The sequence below is a fragment of the Chionomys nivalis genome, chromosome 13, assembly GCF_950005125.1.
Source record: "Chionomys nivalis chromosome 13, mChiNiv1.1, whole genome shotgun sequence".
NCBI classification, from domain to species: domain Eukaryota; kingdom Metazoa; phylum Chordata; class Mammalia; order Rodentia; family Cricetidae; genus Chionomys; species Chionomys nivalis.
Window position 1 is genome coordinate 40,084,717 of NC_080098.1, and position 25,360 is coordinate 40,110,076.

General features: G+C 37.4%; 1 protein-coding gene across 1 annotated transcript in view; it reads right to left on the reverse strand.

Moving 5' to 3' along the window:
• The window catches only part of Nme8 (NME/NM23 family member 8), a 36,427-nt gene extending 11,282 nt beyond the window's left edge, over positions 1–25,145 (reverse strand). Inside the window, exons 1-10 of the mRNA XM_057788050.1 lie at positions 25,113–25,145; positions 24,982–25,039; positions 24,694–24,800; positions 22,515–22,586; positions 19,389–19,505; positions 18,715–18,781; positions 18,089–18,162; positions 14,902–14,994; positions 12,860–13,056; positions 11,311–11,486 (exon numbers count right to left, since the gene is read on the reverse strand). Of these exons, the coding sequence (XP_057644033.1) occupies positions 11,311–11,486; positions 12,860–13,056; positions 14,902–14,994; positions 18,089–18,162; positions 18,715–18,781; positions 19,389–19,505; positions 22,515–22,586; positions 24,694–24,800; positions 24,982–25,039; positions 25,113–25,145 (994 nt within the window). The remainder of the gene's footprint in view (positions 1–11,310; positions 11,487–12,859; positions 13,057–14,901; positions 14,995–18,088; positions 18,163–18,714; positions 18,782–19,388; positions 19,506–22,514; positions 22,587–24,693; positions 24,801–24,981; positions 25,040–25,112) is intronic.
• Positions 25,146–25,360: the final 215 nt, after the last annotated feature.

The following is a 25,360-nucleotide window of genomic DNA, read 5'->3' on the forward strand; positions in this document are numbered from 1 at the left end:
GGAGTAAAGATAACTATTAAAAAGTAATGGAGTAAAAAAATAAGCCACATAAAGATGGAAAATATACAGAGAGTCTGGATTATGTGTATTATTGTGTTTTCTTTGAATTTTTTGACTGCAGAGAGACATTTGATTCTGGGGGCTTCTAAGTTAAACCAACATAGAACTATCTTGACTTCAAAATTTGAGTCTAAGGATATGTTACTATGGAAATGAGGTTCTGCTTTTGTTTCCCCAGAAGATGAGAACCTGTGGATTCCTTCCAGGATATTGTGGTTTGATGGAACAAGACCCCCTCCCTGAAAGGTCTCCATGAACCCTAAAAATACTTCACCCAACAAAAAGCAGGAAGCAGTTTGGAGAAAACAATACCCAAATTTCCAAAATGACTGTTTACAAATGTTTTTTTTCTTAAAGGGGGATATGATAAAGATGAATACTTTGCATTGGTATGGATCTTGGTCTATCAATACAAATTTAAGGTCAATTTTGTTATACTGTATAAATGTATTTCTGCTCTTATTTAAATTAAGGTGTTGTGTTTGTATAGCTCATTTAAAAATGTAACATAATAGATAGTCATCTATAATAGTCTAGATATACAGGGATATATTTCAGTTAGATAATCTTCAACACCTCAAAGACCTACAGAATATGGCATTTAAAGGGTTTTAAGAACTTAGACTTTCCTTGACAATGAGACATGTCTGCTCCTGGCAGCATCAATTACTTCAGAGAGGTTGATTGAAGAAACTCATTATGGAATTTGCCCTCAATGTGACAAGACTAGCCATTTGAGCAAGAAACTGCTCTTGCCTGGACTGCTTTATTGTATGTTGTATGAATTGGATATGCAGGACCCACAGAAAAGTAACTGTTGAACTTTCCAAAAGATGGATGGTCTTTCAGGGTTCCTGTTTCACAAAAGAAACTGCCAGACATTCTGCAGGACACAGAAGAAAACAACTGATGAACTTAGCCATTATAAGGCAAAAAAATCTTTAAATTTCCTGTTTCATGGAAAAGTCTGCTGGATACTATGGGTCTGTAGGTTGAAGATGGATACCCCAACATTACAGAAGAACTTTGAGTGACTGTCCAGGCAGCAAGATATCTCTGTCAATTCTAGAACTTTAGAAGTTGCTTACAATGCATTTCCTGTTTACTCAGGTAATAGTATATCATTCTGCAGTCTTTGATAGATTTTAAGACAGATAGTTATAGTTTTCCTTAGTTATGATAAAAGATAAATTAGATATGACACTTCTAGATATAAATAAACTAAATATTGTAATTTTTGTTGATACCTGTTTTTTACATGTAATTTTACTATGTTAAACATTCCTTTTTATTTAGACATAAAAGGGGAGATGTTGTGAGATACCCTTCTGTATAAGTTTTTTTCTTATTGGTTAATGAATAAAGCTGCTTTGGCCTATGGCAGGGTATGATATAGCCAGGCTGGTAGAAATATATATAGAGAGTAGACATAGTTGTCAAAGGAGAAAGACCCTGCCAGAACCTTACCAGTAGGCCACAGCCTTGTAGTGATATACAGATTAATAGAAATGGGTTAATTTAAGATATAAGAGCTAGCTACATAGACACCTAAGTTGTTTACCAAATAGTGTTGTAATTAATATAGTTTCTGTGTGATTATTTGGGTCTGGGCTGCTGGGAAATGAATGAGCAATCCCCACTTACAGCATTTACTTTGTCTTACATATTGCATATATAGATCATATGATATACACAGTGGCATGGATGTATGTCACAAGCAAAAGGTACATCACTTATGTATGGGGTTAAGTATCCTGAGATTTAGCATTCAGAAAAACTCCATAGTCAACCCCTGAGATACTAAGGGAGGAGTGACCTCAGGAAATAACATTTAACCACTGCCTAAGCAAAACAAACAAACAAGCAAATAAATAAGTGAGGTGAGATTCTGAAGGATGAATTGTGTGGTATGAAGATCATATCATATCTTTAAAAAGATGATCTAAAATGTATTTATGTATTTAGGAATGTATTTATTCAAGGCATGTAGAAACAACTACAACTTCTAGAATTTTCTGTGAGTCGCCCTCCCCACTATTTCCCCAACCTCCAATAGTCACTATTCTCCTCTCAGTTTCTAAAAGGTTAGCCATTTAAGACTCCACATACAAATGACAACCTTCAGCACTTGCCTTTCTATGCTTGGCTTGTTTTACTTAACATAATGATCTCTTCCTTCTTCTACATTCTTGAAATGGCACACTTTTAGTCTTTGAGTGGACAAGTACTATTCCACTGTCTGTGTCACACTTTTATCCATCCATCATTTTACTGACAGCTGTTTACCCTTCTTGTTTCTTGTGGGCAGTTCTATAATAACATAAGAGCATGCCTGTCTCTTTGACATACTGATTTTATTTCTCCTGCCTGCCTTTACAGTCAAGAGGGCAATTCTGCATCATAAGGTAGTTCTTCCCGTTTTTTTTTTTAATTTTAAAAAATGCAATTTTCACTTTTAATCATGTTTCTGTGTGTATGTGTGTATGGGTTTGTGCACATGAGTTCCAGTGGCAGAAAAGGTCAGTAGTGAAGGATCCATCCAAAGCTGGAGTTACAGAGAGTTGTGAACTGCCCGATGTTTGTTCTAGGAAGTGAATCTGGGTCATCAGCAGACACAGCACACACTCTTAACCACTAAGTCATCTCTCCAGCCCTTATTTTCAAATTTTAAAAGCACCTTGGAACCCTATTCCACGATACCAACATTAGATCACATTTCCAGCAAGAGTGCCTGGGTCTTCCTCACTTTCTCAACAGCAGTTGTAACTATTTTTAATCAGAAAAAAATATCCCACTCTTTATTTCAAAAATTAGTTTACAGGGAAGATACTAAATACACTTCTACTAGTTTTACCTAAAACACATCCAGAATGCTTATAGCAACCTTCTGAGGACACTAGAAATTAAACAATTGCAGATGGTTTGGGGGGAGAATCAACAAAGCAGGGTTCTCCAATGAAGTGACACTGAATATATCACATACACTTCAGAGTGGACTCCATTCTCAGGAGGAGTTGGCCATTGCAAAGCAGACTCCATGTTTTTTGTTATTATTTTATTGGGGGTTTTGGAGGGGAGGTATTTTTGGTTGGTTGAGTATTTTGATTTGTTGTTGCTTGTAGAGAAAGCAAAAGAAAATGAAGTTGAATGAGATAGAGAGGACCTAGGAAGGGTTGGGAGAGAGGAAAGCATACGATCAAAATATATGTATGGAAAGAATTTAAATCAATAAAAATAACCTCAAAGAAAATGAAATGATTAGTGAGTTTTCTGGGATTATTTTGTCTTCTGTCTTTCAGATGAAATCTAACAATTTAGCATCAAAAGTCAAGACAAAAACAAAAACCAAAAGCACTGGAGATAGTACTGACTGCTGGCTAGTCAGGACCAAAGCAAGGTCTACGGAGTCTTTGGGGGTAAACAACTGTTTCCTCACAAATTCTGTCAAATGAAAAGTTAGTATTATGCTATGTTTCAGTGAAGTGTTCAATATGCATACAGGTAACACAGGTGAGAACAAATGAAAAGCCTTTGAAAACAACATGCTTGTATTATTTCATCTCAAGTAAGAAAATATAAACTTTGGTCATTTTAATATTGTTTTATATATAATCTGTAGGTCACTCATTAAAAGAAGTATAAAAATTATACATACATGCTTACAGTTAAATTAAAATGAGGCACTTAAAAAATCATGCAAATTTTAAAAAGAAAGAGGAAACACAATTACAAATTGATAGTGAGATTTAATTTAAATGCCATAAACACAGCAATTAAAAGATGCTTAGGCTTAATCTTGTTCTAAGACTATATTCTGTGCTAATTACTGGTGAAGAGAGCAATGATAACGGAAATGGTTGACAAGCTGAGGTATAAAATGTAGAGAAGGAGCTTTGATGCCTCTGAGGAAATAGAGGAAATAAAAAGAAGCAACAAACAAAAATGCTTTCCATTTATGTGACTGCACTTGCCCCCTGCCACCCCCATCCTTGGTGGACTCTTCCTAGGAGCTCAGTTGTGTCACTCTCCTCCAAGCATGACGTGGCCATTGCTGTCTCAGGATTGGAGCACTGTGGTCACCAGCACAAGACTTTCATTAAGACTGGATCGCTAATATTTCCTTGGAATGGGGAAGTCGCATAAAGCTCAGGAAGCCCATGGGGTCCACAAGATACATGAGAACCTCCTTCTAAAAGATTCTACTACAGCCGGGCGGTGGTGGCGCACGCCTTTAATCCCAGCACTTGGGAGGCAGAGGCAGGCGGATCTCTGTGAGTTCGAGACCAGCCTGGTCTACAAGAGCTAGTTCCAGGACAGGCTCCAAAACCACAGAGAAACCCTGTCTCGAAAAACCAAAAAAAAAAAAAAAAAAAAAAAAAAGATTCTATTACAAGTAGTTAACAAATTCGAGGAAGGGAGACTCTCCCTTGGTATAGAAGCACATGAATTGCCTTTTCTCCTGTAATTAACATCAATAAAAGCTACTGATGCACCAAGTTACACTTGGTTGTAACCATTTATTCTGTCTGTAATTGGTCCCTCTATCAGGCACAAAGGGAAATAGAATGCTTAGGAGAAGTTATGAAACACCAGGGGATATCTGAAACCTTGGGTCCAGCTGAGCTCTGTGTATTATTTCCTACATGTAAACACATAAGAGATTTAGAAGATACTAATTATAAAATAGAACATTTGTATTGGTCGGGGGGAGTTTCTAGACAGTCTCACTCTAACCAATGCTGGCCTTGAACTCATGGTACTTTTCCTGCCTTGGGTTCCAAGCTGCTGAGATTTCTTGAGTTAGCTACCACATCCAGCTAAAATAGAACAAACTGTTTAACAACTTATTAACAGTGCCATACATGCTATTTATAAGTGATTCATCTCCAAATTTGTGCACAGTGCTCACTAAAACATTCCAATTGATCTGAGATGGCCACTGAAAGATTAGATGGCAGGCAGTACTGGAAAACTGAATGTATCAAACTATGCCTGAGGGAAAAAAATCAATCATTTTGAAATATTACCAGAAAATTCTCCAAAACAACTTGTAACAGGAAACCAATTTATCATAGACTTGTCCAATCTAGATAAAGGGCAGTCAAACAACTGTAGCATGGTCTGCCCTCCCTGTCTCCCACAGGGAGAGCTTATGACTAAGAAAGGCTTTGAATTGTTCTCTTAGAGGGACTTGGGTCCAATAGAACCTTAGTTTCGTTAGAAGGCGACCGAGTGTTCCTCCTCCTAGAAGACCATCATTAGGACTTCAGTGCATGCAGAAGCTTCCAGTTTAGAATTACAGACCATCTAAAGAGTTCTCAGGAAAACTCAACTAACCCTAAACTGAAGAAAACTGAAGTACCCATCTCATGCACAAACACTCACACAGCCCAGCTCCTAACAAGATCAGCAGAATAGAAAGAAGGGGGGGGGGAGGTATGAAGAGTAAAAACTAGGCACTGAAGCTAGCTGGTACACACAGGATTTAGAAGCATCAAGGGATCAGCAAAACTGGTAGTTTTCTCACAAGCAAAGATGAACTACTGAGTCAATGATACATTGATAAGAACGGTCCAAACTGAAATCTGAAACAAATGAAGAAAGAGAGGACTATGTACCAGAACTGTTGAACAATTATGAAGTGAAGCAAACCCATAAAAGCTTTACCAGAAATAAAGAACTAGAACAAAAAAAAATGAAAAATTATAATAGCTAAGAATATTGTTTAATTAATGATTACAAGGTGGAGGACACAGAATATAGTAAATTCCAAAATATTTACACGTTTGTATACTGTCTTCTAATTCTAGAAACATAAACATAACAAGAAAATCTTGAGGAAGGATCCGAAAAAACTTACCTACAGAACAAACTAAGAATTACACTGTTGTTCCCTCGGGTACTGTGCAAGTAAGAAAGTAGAGACTATTTAAAGTTCTGAAAATAATATGCCAACCTAAAATCCTAGATTTAGTGAAATTAGGCATCAAAAAATAAAAGCATTCTGATGTTGTGGGATATTTGTTTACACTGTGTGAAGATGTGTCATTGTGGTTGGTTTAATAAAGAGATGAATGGCCAATAGCTAGTCAGGAGAAGTTAGGCAGGACTCTGGGCAGAGAGAGGAACTCAAGACGGTTAGAGTTCTCATTGAGGCATGCGAGAGATGCCAGTGAGACACTGAGAAAGTCGGACATACATTATGTAAGAAAAATAAAAGGTCACGGGGCAAAACGTACATTAATAGAAGCATGTTAATTAAGTTATAAGAGCTAGTCAGGAACAAGCCTAAGCTAAAGAACTTTCATAATCAGTAAGTCCCAGTGTTATGACTTGGGGGCTTGTAGCTGATAAGGAAGTCTGACTACATTCTCAGACATATAAACACAGAAAGCATGTCCCATCAATAGGTAGGACTTAGAAGAAATGTTTAAGACATTCTTCCAGGAGAAGGGAAAGGATGTATTAGGAATGTAAGTACATCTGCATTGTAAAAGAAGAGATACAAGAGAGTACAAGTGAAGAGACAATAACATCTTTTACTTTTCAGGTTCTTGACTCAGTGTCAGTATTTTGTAGTGTTCTTATGGTCAAGGGGTGAATAAAATAAATTGCTGCCAGGTTAGAAGTGGCAGCATGGATGAACTTGGAATTCTCTGATATTTGAGTTACCCATTAAAAACATAGGACTGTATAAACACTGGAAAAATAGCTTAGCAGCTAAGAACACTTGCTGCTCTTGCAGAGGACAAGGTTTCAGTTCCCATCACCTACATGTTGAGTTATGATCATCTGTAATTGAGAAACTCTAGCAACCAAAGTCTGAAGTCCTCGCCTGGGCTTCATGGACAACAGGTATGTAGGTTGTGCAGAAGCATGCAAATTTATATACATAAATCACAAATAAATTTATACTTTTAAAAATGAGCTTAGTATTATTTCAAGGCAGACTTCTATTAGTTATTGATAGAGATTTCAGACTAAGGTAGCCTCTAGGATGTGTTTAACAAAGCGTATTTGAAATGTGCTCTGATCAGCTTGAGGTAATATCAGAGATCCAGTGGATTTAACACAGAAATGTATTTTCCCATTGTTTTAGAAGTTCTTACAGAAATGCAAGATCAACATACAAGGATGCTTGTTTGCCACGGAGGTCTCCCCTTTCAGCTTAGGGATGTGTACACTTTTCCTGTGGGTTTGTAGGGACTCACATAGTCTGTCTTGGGTATGTGCAGGTGGAGAGAAGCAACTCGTCATGTCCCATCATATCATGATAACATTTCTGTAGAATCCTGACATAAACTCCTGGGCAGACTCCCCTTTATGATATCACCTAACTTGAACAGCATTCTTAAAGACTGTCACCATACACACTCAAACTTCTGGGGTGAGAAGAATAAATTAGTTTCTTACAATATGCTAAGAAAAGAGGGGAAAATCTTTTAATGCTCTTTTAAAATGAAAGAAGAGAGAAAAAGAGATGTAAAAGAGAAAGAAGCTAAAGAATTACAAAGAATAAAAAAACAATTACAAACATGATACACATTCATCAGTTTTATCTATAATTGTTCTATAATAATGTAAATGATGGTAATATGCCATTTAAATTGGACTATATTAAAATATTTTTATAAAATACATTGCCACCAAAATCTTGAAACAAAACCTCAGAGAAAATATTTATAAATATAAGAAAATATTTATATTTATATGAAAGGAATTTGGTCCAAAATACACAAAGAAATCAGATAGTGTAATAATAAGAAAACAAAAATGAGATACAAGATAAAGATCTCATATAATGATTAAATTAGAACATTTTTATTATTTGAAGTTTTAAGCATATCATTGTGGTCAAGCACATTTGATATCCACTCTTGTAGCTAATTTTAAAAAAAATCTAAAGGCACAAAGGAAGATATAGGCATCACTAGTATGCACGTCAAAAAATGCTGAGCCACATACATATTATGGGGACAAGTAAGGACAACAGTAAGGTGTCATTTAGAGTCTACTAGTTGAGAGGAAAATCAACAGTACAAAGTCTAACAAGGACACAGAAGAGCTCTTATTCCTTGATAGCGGAGTTACATTGAAATGCATTCTGACAGTTTTTTTGCACAGTTAAAATACAACTTTACACATGATCCAGGAATCAGGGTCCCAGCTATTTATCTAGTTAAACTAAAAGCTTATGTCAACACAGGAACCTTTGTAAGAATGTCTATGGCCATTCATTCATGAAAGTGAAAGAAACTGAAACTGGGGAAAATGTCCTTCAATAAGTCACCTCCTGAGCTCCATGGCATTCTTACAACTGAATATTATTCAGCAATAAAAAGCAATGAGCTATGAAACTTCAAAGACTTGTAGAACCCTAGTAGACACTGACAAGAGGAAGAGGTCAGCCTGAAAGGGATGTATGCTGTGCGATTTCAATGGCATCATTCTGGAAAGACAAACTTAAAAGACAGCAAAGAGCTCAGATCTCGTAGAGTATACACAAGAAAGAGGAGCACAGGGACGTTCAGACCTGAGATTCCACACTGGCCTAATCTGCAATAGGATCAATGCTATCATGTGTTTCTCTCCACACTTGAATTATTTAAAACTAAGAGTGAACCTTCATACACACTATGAACTTAGTTTAGGTAAAGCACTAGTATTATGGCATTAATCACAATATATCATAATAATACAAGATGGTTAAAACAAGAAAAGTGAAATGAAAGCACAACTGTGCATACGGAAGTTGTAAAGTAGGTTCTTGTTTGATAAAAGCATTTTTTTTTTTTTTTTTTGATTTTCGAGACAGGGTTTCTCCGTAGCTTTTGGTTCTTGTCCTGGAACTAGCTCTTGTAGACCAGGCTGGCCTCGAACTCACAGAGATCCGCCTGCCTCTGCTTCCCGAGTGCTGGGATTAAAGGAATGTGCCACCACCACCCGGCCTGATAAAAGCATTTTAAAGCATAAAGCCTACTAATTTAAAAAAGCAGCATGCCCATGATAAAAAAAAATTCAAAAGGGTAAAATACAAAAACCAGTAAAACCCCTCAAACAGAAAATTCCAGGACCAGATGACTTCTCTAACAAATCCCAGAAAACATTTAGGAAACATTTGAAGTGAATAACATTCTGCCTCTTCCAGAAATGCTGGGAGGGAAGACTTTCTTTTCCCTCATTTTGTAAGTTCCACATTATCTTGACACCCAAGCCAGATGATCATAAAAGAAACAACAAATATGCTGACAGAAAGTGTTTAAGAACACACAAAAAGCAAACAGGGTATGCAAGCCTGGGTCAAGCTTCAAAAATTAAAATATTCTGCCATATTATCAAATATAAAAGAGTACACAGTTGTAATAAAAAGACAACATTTTTTAAGAAAAAGAAAGTCAAGTATTTTTATTTAACTAAGATATAGTATAACAAATTAAAGACCCAAAATACTTCAGTAGAAAATATATATATCACAAAAACACGTTCAACACTATAGTGGGATACAAAATAAGAATAAAATATCCATATCCTTTCTTTAGCGAATTACAATCATATGTACAAAAAGTCAGGGAAATAATAGTATTCGTGATAGCTTGATAAAACAATTTGGAATAAACTTAACCTAGGTGACATTAAGACAGTGAAAAGGAATTTGAAGAAGTTACCAGATGGAAAGAACTCATGAAATGGTTGAATAAGTATTGTACAAATGACTATTTTGGTTGGTCATTTTTAAAAATTATTTTGTGTTAGCTTTTATAATTCAAAATTAGAAATAAAAAGAAATATATTAATTTCATAAATTCATGGAAATTCAGCAAGACACTGTTCAATAGTCAGAGATTGAAAGAAAATCACAGAAAAGAGAAGTGTTACAAAATAAATAGAGATAAAAAATAATAATAGTGTGGCATGAGAACTCAGATAAATTTACCCCTCTCCCCGTCATAATAGAGACATTGCTCTCAAAGTGGTCCTTTAAAAAACAAGACAACATTTATTTACAATAAGATACGCTATCAACTCAGTCCCTAGCAGTGTAAAATAAAATCATTAACCACAAAAAAGAAAATTCACAGCACTCGGGAGGCAGAGGCAGGCGGATCGCTGTGAGTTCGAGACCAGCCTGGTCTACAAGAGCTAGTTCCAGGACAGGCTCCAAAACCACAGAGAAACCCTGTCTCGAAAAAAAAAAAAAAAATTCACCTTAAGTCACTTAAAATGTGGAAATTTCCTTAATCAATAGCCAAAAATGCACCAAATGTTACAAGAATGAACCTTTTGCTTTAAGATATGGTGCCTCACTACTCCTGTTCAACATCAGCTCCTATTTAGCATCACACAGATACTTCAGCTCATACAAGCAGAAAAAGCAAAAGACACCGAAGTACATGGATGGAAAGGGGGAATGGACATGTCCCCCAAGGCAGATACATAACAGCTTTCTCAATGATTCTCAGTCCTGTTGAGGGCATTTGACAATCAATGTCTAGAGACATTCGTGTTGTTACAGTTTAGCTTGGGAGGGATAGCCCTGACTCCTAGAGGCCAAGAGTGAGGGTAAGCATTTGACAGTGTAGCATGTGATGAACTGTGCACTCATACCCTTAAAAATAAAATTAGCAGGCCCAAATCTAAATAGATCTATGGTTATAATACAGTTTTCTTTGATGATATCTCTGACACTGTGTTCCTATACAAATGCCAATGGTGTTTCCAGATACCAGGCATAAAAAAATGAATGACTGATGGATGGTATTATCCGGGACCTATTTTCTCACTTTGTGGAATTTGCTCAGCTGCGTAATGATGGGATGGGTTTTAAATTGTCCAACACTTAGGAATAGGACTGTAGTTCAGTGTTAGATAGCTTAGCTCTAAGTATGAGAGCCCAAGAGCTATCCTCTGCACTGAAAAACAAAGGAGCCAATAAAGACCAACATTCAGACACTCTGTGTATGCTTTCTCATCTTAGTCTTCTGATTTTTACAAATAAAATAGACCTGGTACAATATGTTACTCAGGTCACACTACTGATCAACCTCTCCCAGTGCTCTGTGCTGAGGTAGTACCAACATGACATTGTTGTCCTGTACCGACAATGGTGAGGCAGACTCTAACAAGTCACAGATTAGAAAATAATTTGTAAATTCTTCAGCTAAAGAGTTTGTATCCACTATTATTGAAAAAGTGATAACTCAACATTCCAATCCTACCTCCCAAGTTTGTATTTTGTGCTTCCCTTCCTACCTTTCCTGTCCTCATAGACTTCTGGCCGCAGTAATGCCAGGGTCCTTTGGATATTCATGCTTTTCATGGTTTTGAAATCAGGGAATAAGATGTCAATGAATTTAGAAACCTTAGATGGATCATCCTCAACATCACAAAACTCAGCTATATGTTGTCTTTCCAAATACTCTTGCAAACTGTTGAAATACAAAATATAACATAAGATTATTATAAATTAAAATATAAACTTGTATGAAAACTTGAATATTAATGGATTCGATCCTAATAATACAATGCAGAACTTCTTTCTCCCCACACATTATCACTCTGAAAGTAACTCCCACTGTTTCCAAAACCCTTTAGCATCCACTGAATCCCCTTTCTTTTGTTCTATCCTGCTTAAAACTTTAAACTAAATGGCATCATAACCTTGCTCAGGGGTAGAGCATTTGGGTAGCATGCAGAAGGGTTTACATTCTAGGCCCAGAAATACAATAACAAAACAAATTCTAGAATTACCTGCTACCTGAGAAATATGAAGTGACCAGAAACCACAAGAAAAACTCACAGTTTATAAAGCATATCGTTATGGGAAATTAGATAAATACACTACAAAGATTTATCACTCATATTGGTTTAATAAAATTCTGATTGACCAGTAGCCAGTCAGGAAGTATAGGCAGGATAACCAGACTAAGAGAATTCTGGGAAGAGGAAAGGCAGAGTCAGTCATTAGCCAGACACAGAGGAAGCAAGAGGAAAATGTCTCACTGATAAAAGGCTAAACATAGATAAGAATTTTGGGTTAAGTTGTAAGAGTTAGTTAATAATAATCCTGAGATAATAGGTTAGTTTATAATTAATAAAAGCTTCTGTCTGTTTCTTTAGCACTGAATGGCTGCATGCCTGGGAGAGACAGAAACTTCTGTTTACAGCAAGAGGAATCATCCTGTAATTCTCTAACAGTAAATGGATTAGGACCGGGACACAAAGCATCAGGGGACTAAGCTACAAAGCCTTCTGCTCACATAACTCATTTGGGCGCATCCTGCAAAATTGCTGTATTAAACTATGGCTCTCAGTCTTTAGCAGAATAAAAGTCACAGACAACAACACCGAAAACCGACATTCTGAAAATTGTTTTCTAATTTTGAAATATTTAGAAATTTACTACCAAAATGTACATATGTTTTGTCACCATCAATTTTATACCAGTAACTGTCTTAAATAAAACACAGAGCCTAGATGATGGATGAAAACATACAATGCTGGGAATGGACAAGGTTGACTGGAACAATGCATGGTTCCAATATACCCTCAAGGCCTGAGAAAATGAGGCCAGATGGTGAAGCAGGCTTAGAAAAGTCAACAGGAAAAGCTGCTCCCTTTCCAGTTTTCTTAGCATAAACATTCATAAAAAATCCCCATTTTCTGAACGCATAATATTCTAGATTAACTAAAAGAAAAACTTGCAGTATCTACATAAAAACGTTAGGTTTTGAGACATTTGAGCATTATGCTCTGTCACCTAGTGACACATTTTAAGTGATAAAGATCTAGCCTTAGCTACCTGTCCCGTTTCTTTTTCATCGCCACCATGGTTGCAAATTTAACGTGAGGCTCATCTGGATGCTCAGATAATTCTTCCTCTTCTTCTTCAGACTGAGATTGAATTTCTTCCTGGATAATCTCTTCTTCTCCTTGAGATGTAAGGAGCACACAGCTTAGGCCGCTTATTACAAAAGCTACAAACTCTTCAAAGTCGGGCTAGAAAAGAAGATGAGAAACTGTTTCCCTCAGGCTCCTAATTCAGGGGCATGAAAATGGTGGCCACTGTGAAATCTTCCCTTTCATGGTCATTAGCAATGCTATGGCACCCTTATAAACCTGCTTGCAGGAACATTTTGGCACAAGAGACATTTACAGTCAACAGAACATAATTTTAAAGATATACAGACAACTACTTCCTGACTCTAGCATGTTGTAATCCATCTGCAGGGCTAGTTAAATATACCGTCAGCTGCTTATGTACTCTTGGAAGTCTTTTACTGGAGCATGGTCCAAAGGCCATGTTAAAAGCAAACCAAATCTCTCCCAATAGCTGTCACTGGTAATAACTTTTTAGCTAAGGGCGGGACTTCGTGTTCACCTCCCATCTCCATGCTGGGATTTTGTTTGGTTTCAGCTTCAACAAGTCTTATACATGGTGTAACAAATAAACTCGATGACTTTTTGTTTTCTTTTGTCTTGTTAATTAGGACACAAAGTTGGGTAGGTAGGAAAGGGGAGGCAAATCAAGAAGTTGGGAGAAAGGAGGAAAAGGAATAAATACATTGTACAAAAATCCTTAAAGAACGAGAGAGAGAAAGAGAGAGAGAGAGAGAGAGAGAGAGAGAGAGAGAGAGAGAGAGAGAGAAACTTTTTGTGCTCAATCCCCAGAGTGTCTAATTCGGTAACTGTCGGCCATGTGCTAAATAAAGGCTTGGTCATCAACAAGTGACTGCTATTAAAAGCGATGAGACACTCAGGTGGAAGACTTTTCAGTTACTGGGTATTTTCTTGAAGCAGTTATCAGGGTTCTGATATGTCCTCTCAATCACTCTGTTTCATGACTTCATGAAGTGAGTAGTTTAGTTTACCATGATCTCCTGAATATGATAATCTGCCTCACCACTGACAACAAAGTTATAGGTCCAGGCCACTAGGAATAAAGTGTCTTAAGTCATTGCCCAAAACTAAATTGTCTTTTTATTTTTCAGTTGACTTTCTCGGATACATTGATCACAGTGATAGAAATCTGAGTGAGATAATAGCTTCTGAGTGACATTCCTAATTTTTTTTTCTTAAAAGTACACAGGTATTGGGAACACAGCTGGCAAAAATCTTTATTTTTTATGTGTGGAAGCTAGGACCAAGAGGGATAGCTAGAATGGCACATCAGTTATCAAAGTGTTGATTAGTAGAGCTTTCTGTATGAGAAATGCACTCAGCACTCCCTAACAATATTCCTGGATATGGCTGTTGAGCTCCTAAAATGTGGGTAGTACAAGTAAGACTCCAATTTCTAAATGTTATTTAGTTTGAATGAATTTAAATTCAAATAGCCACATGTATTTACTGCCCATCACACTGACAGAGTGTTTTTAGAAGATAGATCTCCCTTTTAAAGTCACACCTCCATTTTAAAGTTTTTTTTTTTAAACACTGCCTTTACCACATTCTTCCAGGAAGAAGACAAGTTGCTGGAGTATAGCCTTAGAGAAAGGATGCAGACAAAAAGTGGGCTATAGCACTCCTACATACCAGATGGAAATGAGTACTTTCAGCCAAGTCTAAAAACTGATGGAAGAGAACTGGCTATTCACTTCCAGAGAACATGGTAGAAAGAAGTCTTCAACAGAACAAACCATTTTATTTTGCCTGGGTGCTACTGTTTTCATTGGCATCACCCAATTGTGGACATCATCAAGGCACTAAAAGTTTATTCAGTTAGTTAGATTTATTGATTTTATACTCTATAATAAAAATCTAATCGCTGCAATTGAATGTGTGTGTTTATGTGTGTTTAAATATGTAAATGAACGCATGGTGGATTTTTAATGGCCTCCTTACCTGGTCTGCTAAATGAATATAGAATTCCCTCACTAGCTCTTCAGGGAGAAACGTGTTGTCCTGTGCTTCTACGATAAATCCTTCTTTGATAATCTTCAATTCAGATAAGGTCAGAAGCAAACATGACACAGGGAAACACATAAAACAAATTAGGGCTATTTACTTCAGAATTCAATAACTACCTAATTTTAATCTTCTCAGGTAAAGTATACAAGAAAATCCACAGAGTTTGAAATGGTTCTTAAATGCATAAACAGTTTCCTTTGATACTCCCTAGAAATCCATGTTTTCAAAACTTCAATAAAAGATTTCAAAATATTTTTATTACAATTTAAAATGCTAACATAAAAGGATAGGGGAAATAGAAACATAATTCCAAGAAAATACACACACACACACACACACAAACTGTCTGAATTATTTGTAATATTGAACCTTAAAAGTACTTCTCAATTATGCTCAAAATTAATTTGGCGTCTTTTGTTCCCAAGTTTCCAATTTTGAAAAATAAATCAACCGAAACACTAGATTCCATGATGTGTTATCTCCAGAAAACACATTTCACTAGTAAAGACATCCACAGACCAAGAGTCAAATGATTAGAAACAATTTATTAAGCAAGCAGAAACTGACAGCAGCCTGACATAGCAATCCTGATGTCTGATAAGGTATATAAAAGTTAGTAAGAATAGATTTCTTAAAGACATTTAAGAAGGGGATGATTCAGCAGGAATTTATGTCAATAACAAATACGCATGCACCAAAAGTTCTGCCACAAATTTTACAAAACAAGCACTAATGGAGTTCAAAAGTTAATTTGATCATGATATAGGTGATTTTAGCACCCCACTCTCAATTTCAGATTCATCATTCAAACTGAAAATCAACAATGCAACCTCAGAGCAAACACATATGCAACAGACAGATTCAGAATATTCCATTTGACAGATATAGAACATGTTATTCTGAGTAGGCCAAGGAACTGTATCTAAATAGACCACATCCTAGGTTTTAAATAAAAACTCACAAAATACATAAAAGCAACTTTCTGTATTTTATAAGGTCATGGTCTCATTAAACTAGAAACCCATAGTAAGAAAAAGGTGGTAACTACATAAATTTTTTCAGACTAAACAATATGCCCTTGAATGTAAATGAGTTATTGAATCAACCAAACAAGAAGTTTGAGAAGTTCCTAGAAATGAATGATGGTGAAAGCACAATGTACCAACATCTTTGGGATGTAGTTAGCACAGGTGTAGGAGGAAACTTTAGAGCTATGGATGTTTCCAATGCAAGTATCTAGGGAAGGGAAAGAAAGAAATACCTGAGAATTCTTAAGAAAATAGCTTACAGTTGGGCCTTAAGCACAATCTAAATGATAGCCAGAAATAATAAGTATCAGGATAGATAAAACTAACTTAGAGACTAAACAAAAATATACAGAATCAATTAAACAAAGACTCAGTTCTCTGATAATATAAGATGAGTAACATCTTACCAAGATAGCTAAAAGAGAAAACATAGGAATAGATAGAAAAGGGGAAATTATCACAGATTCCACTGAAATACAGAGATGCATTAGTGAGTTATTTGAAAATTTTATATTTCAAAAAAGTGGAAGATCTAGGAGACATGAATAACTTCTTAGATATGTATTATCCAAAAAAATTCAATCAAGAAAATATAAGCAACTTAGATGAACCCATAAAAACAAATACAAATTCAGGTCCAGATGATTTTTGCTAAACCTTTAAAGAAGAGCAAATATTGATGCTCCTTAAACTATCTTATAAAATAGAAATGGAAAGAATATTATTATTAAAGTCACTCTCTAATGCCAGTATTGCCCTAATACCAAAGCAGGATAAGGACACAACAAAGAAACAAACCTAGAGATCAGTTTCCCCAGAGAACATAAACACAAAAATTCTCAAAGTCTTGTAAATTATATTGAAAAATACATTCAGAAGATCCTACATCATGACCAAGCTAATTTCACTGCAGGATCAAGGTTTATTCTACAGACACAAATCATTAAGTGTAATTAAGCATATAAATAGAATAAAGGGCAGAAACAACATGATCATTTCAACCAGAGTAGATATTTACTTTGACAAGTAAAATATTCTTTTATAAGAATATCCCTGAAGAGACTAGAGAAAGAAGTAGCACATGCAAACATAATAAAGGCTTTCTATGGAGAACCTATGGTACCCCGACAGACACAGTGAGAGAATTCCCTCTAAACTTTGGAATAACACAAGAATATCCACTATCTCTACTCTTATTCAATGTAATGCTAGACATCTATAGCTTGATTAGATAAAACAAGAAGACATGAGAAAAAAACAATTCAAATAGGAATGATGACATGCCATCCCCATTTGTAAATGACATGATCTTATGCTTAAAACAACCTTGCAGACTCTACTAAAGAAATTAGAGCTAACAAACTCCAGGAAAGTAGCAGGACACAAAAATCAACATTAAAAAATCACTAGCATTTTTATACACTAATAACAAACCTGCCCATGCCCCCAAACCAAAGAAAACCTTATTAAAACAAAAAGAAAATGCCTAGAAATAAAACCTAACCAAACAGGCAGGACACTGTCAGTACAAGGAACACTTTAAGATACTAAACAAAAAACTAGAAAGAAGACAATAGTCACTTTGACGTTTTACAGAAAGTGTTTGCCCATCTGAGTTAGGATCAATTTCACATATATGTAAGGAACTGTGAAAAGTATATCTTATAAATATTTCCATATGGTGCATATTACATATTATATATATATACATACACACACACACACACACACATTGGTTCAAAAAGAAAGCACTGAACGATTTCTTAAACTATCATGTATTGAAAAGTGCCATTATTTATAATATACAAGAAAAAGAAAGCTAATGTGAGTTTATAACAATATTACATCACTTATAGCTAAATAAAAAGAACATTTATAACACTCTCATATAACATCTAAAATCCTGAAAGTTTCTGTGCAGTGGTGGTAAAGCAGTTAATTCAAGGATGATACAGGAGGAGACGGGGTCTTTGTAAGACAGAATATGCAAACTCCTTTAGAGGGAGCTAGGAACATCAATTTAGTGTGTTCTATTGTATAATAAGGCATTATTTTGCAATTAATTTAAATAAATTTTGGTAAGCATAACTTACTTTTTCCTTAACTTCTATATGTTTTCTCCTGAGTACAGCATCAGGTTTCAAAATAGTAATGCTGTAGATTTCGCCTAAGAGAAAAACCAAAAATTAATTTTCTTAATTCAGAATCAGGATGATGAAAGGACTAACAGTTCGAAATATGAATTGATTATGCCTGGGTTATTAAGGAGACATAATGTCAGTATGTACAGTTTTGACACAATTCTCATGCACTTGAGTCACGCAGATGCCTGCTACCAGTAGGTATTAACAGGCAGTGAAGTTTCAGTCATGTGCTTTGTAAGTCCAAATCCTAAACCAAGAGCTACCACATATCAAATGCACTCTTACCTCAAACTTGAAGTAGCCATTGTCTTTGTTACCTTTCCAGTTATTATGATAAATTATCTGACAAGAGTGATTTTCAGCGGAAAGGGTTTATTCTGTGTAAACAAAGACTGCTTTTCCTGTTCCCTGCCACCTAGACCCAATTAATCACATAGAAACTATACTAATTACACTGCAGTGGAACAACCATGAGGTGACTTTCACCAATAGAGCAGCTCTCCAGTGCTGCAGCAGTGTCGTAAAGAAGCACACATGCAGAAACAGCTGTTGGACCCCCTTGCTTTGTTACTTACCAATACTGTCATACTGTGATTCCCCCAGTTCTTCTTCAGATTGGTCAACTAGTGTGATTTCCACATACTATGAAAGTAGAACAGTTACTTTAGTATGATAGCCAAAGAACGCCTAGACATTTTGTTTATAGTAAATAAAGGCAGCAGGGGATAGAAGGTAATACAAAAAGCCCTTTTGATTTGCAGTGGCAACATGCTTCCCAAGGAAGCTGCATCATGTCAGTACCTAGCTAGACATAGAGCACTCATTCACGTAAAGTGCCCCAAAGACCCTTGTGTCAGCCCAAGTCTGTGATGCTAGTGAGTGACTGAGGACAACTTTAAAGTAGAGCCTGGTTGCAATGACATAATCTGTTTGGGACACGCCTGTGGGACACTCGTCTCCTCCTCTCCTCTTTCTTTTCCACTTCTCGGCATGAGTTGAGCCGCTTGGTCCACTACAAACTACCTGCCGTGTTGTGCTGCTTTGTCACAGCCCTAAAGCAACAAGCAGGAAAGACAACGGAGTGACGCCTGTGAAACAGGACACCTCTTCTCTTTATAAGACAACTGCCTTGGCCATTTGATCACAGTGACAAGAAGCGTCCTGACACAAATAGTTAGGGAGACGCTTTAGAAAAACATAAAATACGATGCATTTCCAAAGTCATAATAGCCATTTATCATAGTATTACCTGAGGACGAGCCGTTTCACCTGCTGCAATCTTCTTCTCTTCGTCTATCAAGCTAATGACTTTTCTATTGATAAGTGGTGCATTTGCACCCTGAACCTTTGCAACAATTTTACCATTCTACAAGAGATAGGAAAGTATAGAGACTTTCATTTTCACATGAAATCAATAATTAACATTTACTCTGGACTAAGTTCCCTCTCCTTGATCCCACATCCCATCAACCATCTTTCAGATACTGCAATCAGCCATTTGAAAGTAGTAGTGGTAGGACAGTTCACTCCGATTTCGTAGCATCAGCAATTAGAGTCCCACACTTTGTCTGTCCTCTATAGAAGTATGGCTGCATCCCCATCTTCTTACAGCATCCTTATGCTACTCCCTAGATCTGGCTGTACCCTCCTCACCTACAGCACATCATCACCCTACAGGAGCACTCACAGGACACCTGCCTCATTCATCCTTCTTTAAATGTGAGGGACTCTAGACAGGGCCTTTAACTTGATCTAATGGTATTCTGATTCCCTTTCTGTTGTTTTACACACTGACTAAAGGCAATGTGGGAAGAAGAATATTCATCTGGGCTGTACTTCTCTAGCTCAATCCATCATTAAAGGAAATTGGGGCAAAAACTTGAAGTAGAACCCATAGAAAAACATTGCTTGCTGGCTTGCCCCCAAGCTTTCTTATATAGCTTAGGACTGCATGCCTAAGGGTAGTGCCACTTACAGGGATATGGGCCCTTCTACATCAACTAATAATCAAGCAGAGCATCCACAAACATGCACAATATGATTCAGGAAATTCCTCAGTTAAGACTCTCCTGCTAGATGACTGTGGTTTCAAGTTGACAATGAAAACCAGGATAGATGCCACACCCCTTCTGTCTGTCTTTTACCTTATATGCACTAATCATCTGTTTATGGACACAGAACCAGGCATGATGGTATGGAATGGAAGACCTTGTATCTAACCCTATTAAATAACAAAAAGCCAAAAGACCCACAAAAGTACAGATGCTTGTGGAATAGCAACTCCATAGGTACCATTAAGAAAGGCTTGGAGCACCCAAAGAGATCCATAAGAACTTGCCCTGCCAGGGAGGTCAGCTGAGGTATTACTCAATATCAGGAAATGTTTCTTACTTTAAGATATGAAGGATGATAAGAGAACATGAAGGCGAAAAGAGAAAATATACTATGCAGGAGGAGTAACAGGCACAAGCTCATAGGGCCTGTAGGACACACAGCAAGTGAAGAGGCCCGGGAAAGTGGGGTTGAACCCAGTAGGCACGGCTTTGATACCCACAAAAATCCAGAGGATATGGAGCCTCATGCATCTTGGAAGGAGAAAATCTCCCTCCCTCGGTCACTAAAAGGCTGTAATATAACATAGACTGTAGACATGACTAACATTCTATTTTAAGATTTATTTTATGTTGCATGACAATGCGTGTGTGTGTGTGTGTGTGAGTGAGTGAGTGTGTGTGTGTGTACATGGATTCAGTCTTGCGGGTGATGTGCACTTAACTGCTAAGCCATCCCTCTGGCTCCGCAATTAAAATTCCAGTTATGAAGGTTACTTTTCCTACTTTGTGGAAAGGATCAGAGGGAGCAAGAGAAGATGTCTGCCTCCAATTCAGTTGAAGGTCTAAAGTTTCTCGGTCCGATACCAGGCTGGCAGTTCTCCTGAGCAGGAAGAGCTGTCCCAGCTGAAACTTGCTAGAATGCTCTTTTTGTCAGCTGAGAACCCTGACTAGTAAAAGAAGTCGAGATTAGCTGGAGGGCGGTTTTGTTAAGTTAGGGAATATTATTCTTCCATAAGCAGCTGTTGATATGGTGTGTTTCAGAATAAAGCGCCTGAGGCATGGACACAGTGCTTAGTGGATGAGGTGTGCTGGGAGGGAAAATCCTTGATGAAAAGGAGACTAAGCGTTCACAAGCCAGGGCAGAGTGAAGTGTCATCGTAGACAAGGAAACTCCGAGAGGACAGGAGAACTTGGGCTTGAAAAGCAAACTTTGAACCACATGCCAAACTGTGATGTTAGAGGCAGAATTTACTTGAAGATCTGAGGTGACAGGAGTGGGGTAGGAAAAAACAAGAAAATTCACCAAAACTAGTGGATTCTAACAAAGGAGAACAAAGCAGCTAAAGCATGAGCAATAGGAAGTAAGAGATATGTCTGCTTTGTTTGTGGTCTGACAAAAATCTGAATTAAAAACATTGGCACTTCTAGGCTCCCGGCAGAATGTTCCAGAGCAGCAAATCCTCTCCTTTGTGGAGATTCTCATTCTGGTTCCTTAAACTACAGATAGACTAAGTGGCATCAAAACTGTCACTCTAAACAAAGACCATATTGCTTCAAAAGCTGAAAATACTATACATCTGAGTGCTATACATTCAATATAATTCAAGAACATAACATATTTTTATTCAACTAACTCAATATTCGTTGTCTTGAGGCAGTTGCAAGAGTGTCATTAATGAAACTGAGATCCTATACAGAAGTGACGTGAATAATTGTTTCTGCTCTTGAAAACTAAGTACCCTGCACCAGAAGATGGACCAAGTGGTATTTACATCCACTGATGCTTCTCTTGACTACCACAGGGTTGAGGACTTTGTAGACTGGTTTTAGGAAACAATATTTATCATATTGTTTTCTGACTACTATAGTTGTGTTCCAATGCAAAATATAGGTGACGTACAGACAAGTGTAAAGAGGAACTGAGATCACACACACCCCCATGTAGAAAACAATGAGAGCAAGTAGGGAATAAACTTTCTACGCTATTTCTGAACATTTGTAAATGTAGAGATGGGAGCAAAAGGCATTAGAGGGAGTGATCAGGTAGACACTTGCACCCAAATCTGTGAATACTTAGAACCACTTCTCTCCTGCAGCTCATCTGAGAACAGTTCCTCACTCCAGGCTTTTCTCCAATCAGTTCAGTATGTGCTATCTTAACAAGCTCCCCAAAGACAAATTATTAAATCTCTTGTCAGATAGATAGAGATACAGCAAACACTGTGCAATTACTACCAGTGGCAAGCAGCCCCATGGCAATTCTCAGTGCTACCTGCTACTTCAAAAGAATCTGATAATGAGACCACAAATGCTATACTTACGAGACAGAAGAGGAACACGGGCTCACATTTATCTCTAAATGACTGCAGAGTCACAATGCTGTCCGCTTCAGCCTAAAGGATATTGTCAATATTTTATACAATAATTGAGAAAGCAATATCCACCCTATTCTGTATCCTATGTTTAAATGTTATAGAGATAAGCACAATTTTTCTGGGATGGCAACCTTTCTGGGTTTGTAACGGTTGTATTAAGGATCAAACTGCATGCATTAGCAACTCAAGCCCTGTGTTATTTGGTACCTGTGGCCAAACTCAGCTCTGTGTTTCTACCTTCCTTGCTGCCTGGTCCTGCCATTACTACTCCAATCCGCCCAAGAGTCCCTGATCCAAAGAATGTTTCTTATTCCTTCCAGACAGGTGACTTCTGGCTCCATATTGCACTTGGTTGTCCCTCACCCAGGGCACACTGTCTCTTTCAATAGTGTGCTAGAGGCAGGTGTGGGGACTGTCTCATTTGCTTTGTTAGGGAAGCAATGATTTTTCCAACTGCATGTAGCTCCAGCCCCAGTGGATCCAACACCTCTGGCCTCTCGGTACACTTATACACACAGACACCCCCTCACACACAGAGAAAAAGACACAGACACCCCCTCACACAGAGACACCCCCTCACACACAGACACCCCCTCACACACAGAGAAAAAGACACAGACATAGACACACACAGAAAAGTCCACACACAAATACAGAGATATGCACGTGCAAAATTTAAAATGATAAAGAAAAGAACAAGAATGTTTCCACAAAGGGGATGGCAGGTTGAAACCATGTAAAGTCAGAAAAAAAAAAACTGACTCCAAGGGTGTCTTGAAGGGCAGGGAAGGCCTACACCCAAAGCATGGAGCGGGTGGACGTTTCATGTCTGCTGACAGACTATGTAGTTTATAGAGATCTGGAATACACTGCTTCAGCAGTTAACAGCTGGTGGACTCAGGAATGGCTTTGTCTAAGAAATGTATTTTAGGTTCTCTGGGGGTTACATAAAAGAAACAGGTGAAACTAAAGTAATAAAATATGTATTATCAGTTCAACATGAATTCAATGTACAAAAATATTGATGGTATGTTCCACATAATTTTCCATAGTAAATCTTAAAATGTATTATTTTATAAAGGTTTATATTTAAGGGGGAGGGCCTTGGACTTCCCATGGGGCAGGGTTCCCTGCCCTCTCTTAAGGAGGGAGGGGGAGGGAGAAGGGGGAGTGGAGGAGCAGGAAGGGAATGGGAGGAGGGGAGGAAGTGTAAATTTTTGAATGGGAAAAAAATAAAAAATAAAAAGTTTATATTTAAAACACATTTGAGTGATTAATATTCAATAAATACTTATTGATTAATAATTAATCTCTAATAAAAATAGGCTCATGTAGCCAAGTATTAAATTTCACAATAATTTAATTTAGTAATATCAGGTTTAAGAGAGACAGGCAGGCAGGCAGGCAGGAAGGCAGGCAGGAAGGCAGGCGGAGAAAGAGAGATACTCTGTCTGTACTTCCACCACTTGAGTCCCAGGGATCAAACTCATGTATTAGATCTGCCAGCAAGTGCTTTACCCACTGAATTATCACAACAGCCCTCAGTGTTTTAAGATTAAATTAATTAAAATTGAAAATGCATTTCTGCAGGTGGTTTAGATAGATTTCAAGTGTTCTGTTTACACATAAAAGCATATTGAACAGTAATATTTTAGCCAATTGTTAACTGCATATAGATAAATTGAATAATCAATACAACTGAGTTAAATGAATTTGACTATGATATTCAATCTCATCACTTTTTATAACTAATAGGTGAAAAGAGAAATTACTTCCTTTGAAATATTTGTGCAGAGATACATATCTAGGGAACTACTCCATGACACCCAAGACGCAGCTCCCCATAATCTTAACCTCAGGAACATATAGTAACCTTGTCACTGGGTAAAAGTAATATCAACAGGCATGTGTTCATTTTTATATTTTCTAATGTTTGCAGTCATAAAGGAATTCGGTAAAAAATCATGCTAATTCTCAAACTGATAGAACTAAATATATAGTAGAGCTGCCAAACAAACACTGTTTAGGGTGAAGACTGACAGGTTGCTTAAGGTACTTGAAGTACTGGGGAACCCTTAAGTCCTAATGTAACAGGAAACAGGTTGAATGAAAACAAAAATCTTACAACAGCAAAATGAAGAATCTCATCTTCGTTCAGTTCATTTTTCAGTTTTCTGAATAAAGGTTGCACGGCTTTGCAAGGTCCACACCAGGCTTGGTAAACATCAATCACTAGAAGGTGGTGACGTTTATGAAAAGGCAGAGTCAAAGAATCTCGAGGCTGGCACATTCCCATCCCAGGTGAGGAGGAAGGCAGGAAGGCAGCTTTTAAAACATAGAGCTGAATTCTACAAGGCGTCCCCAGATGCTTGGGGACAAACCCTGGATGCAGACAGCCAAGAGCCCCCAGTACCTGTTAGGCCTTTGTTCAGCAACATATCATCCCACAGGCTCTGACTGTTGATGACTGTCTGTGAAAAACAGAACACCGTAAGATGCAGCAAGTGGCATCGCATCAACGACCTGCTGGCAGGACAGACCCACCTGTAGCTGGACTTCACGCTTTTTGCTTGCCATTTGTCTGAGTCTGCATGGGAAAGGAAAAGAAACACAAACGTGAGGGAATTTAAGCATTGCTATCTTTGCAGACCCAGACAAACTCTTAATCTACTGTCCAGCTTCCCTTTAGAAAACACTGGCCTGCTCAGACTAGCGTGTAGAGAGGAGTTGATGTCCCAGGCAGACTAGAGCATGCTAGGTACAGATTTGCCCAACAAACCAAAACTCTGTAA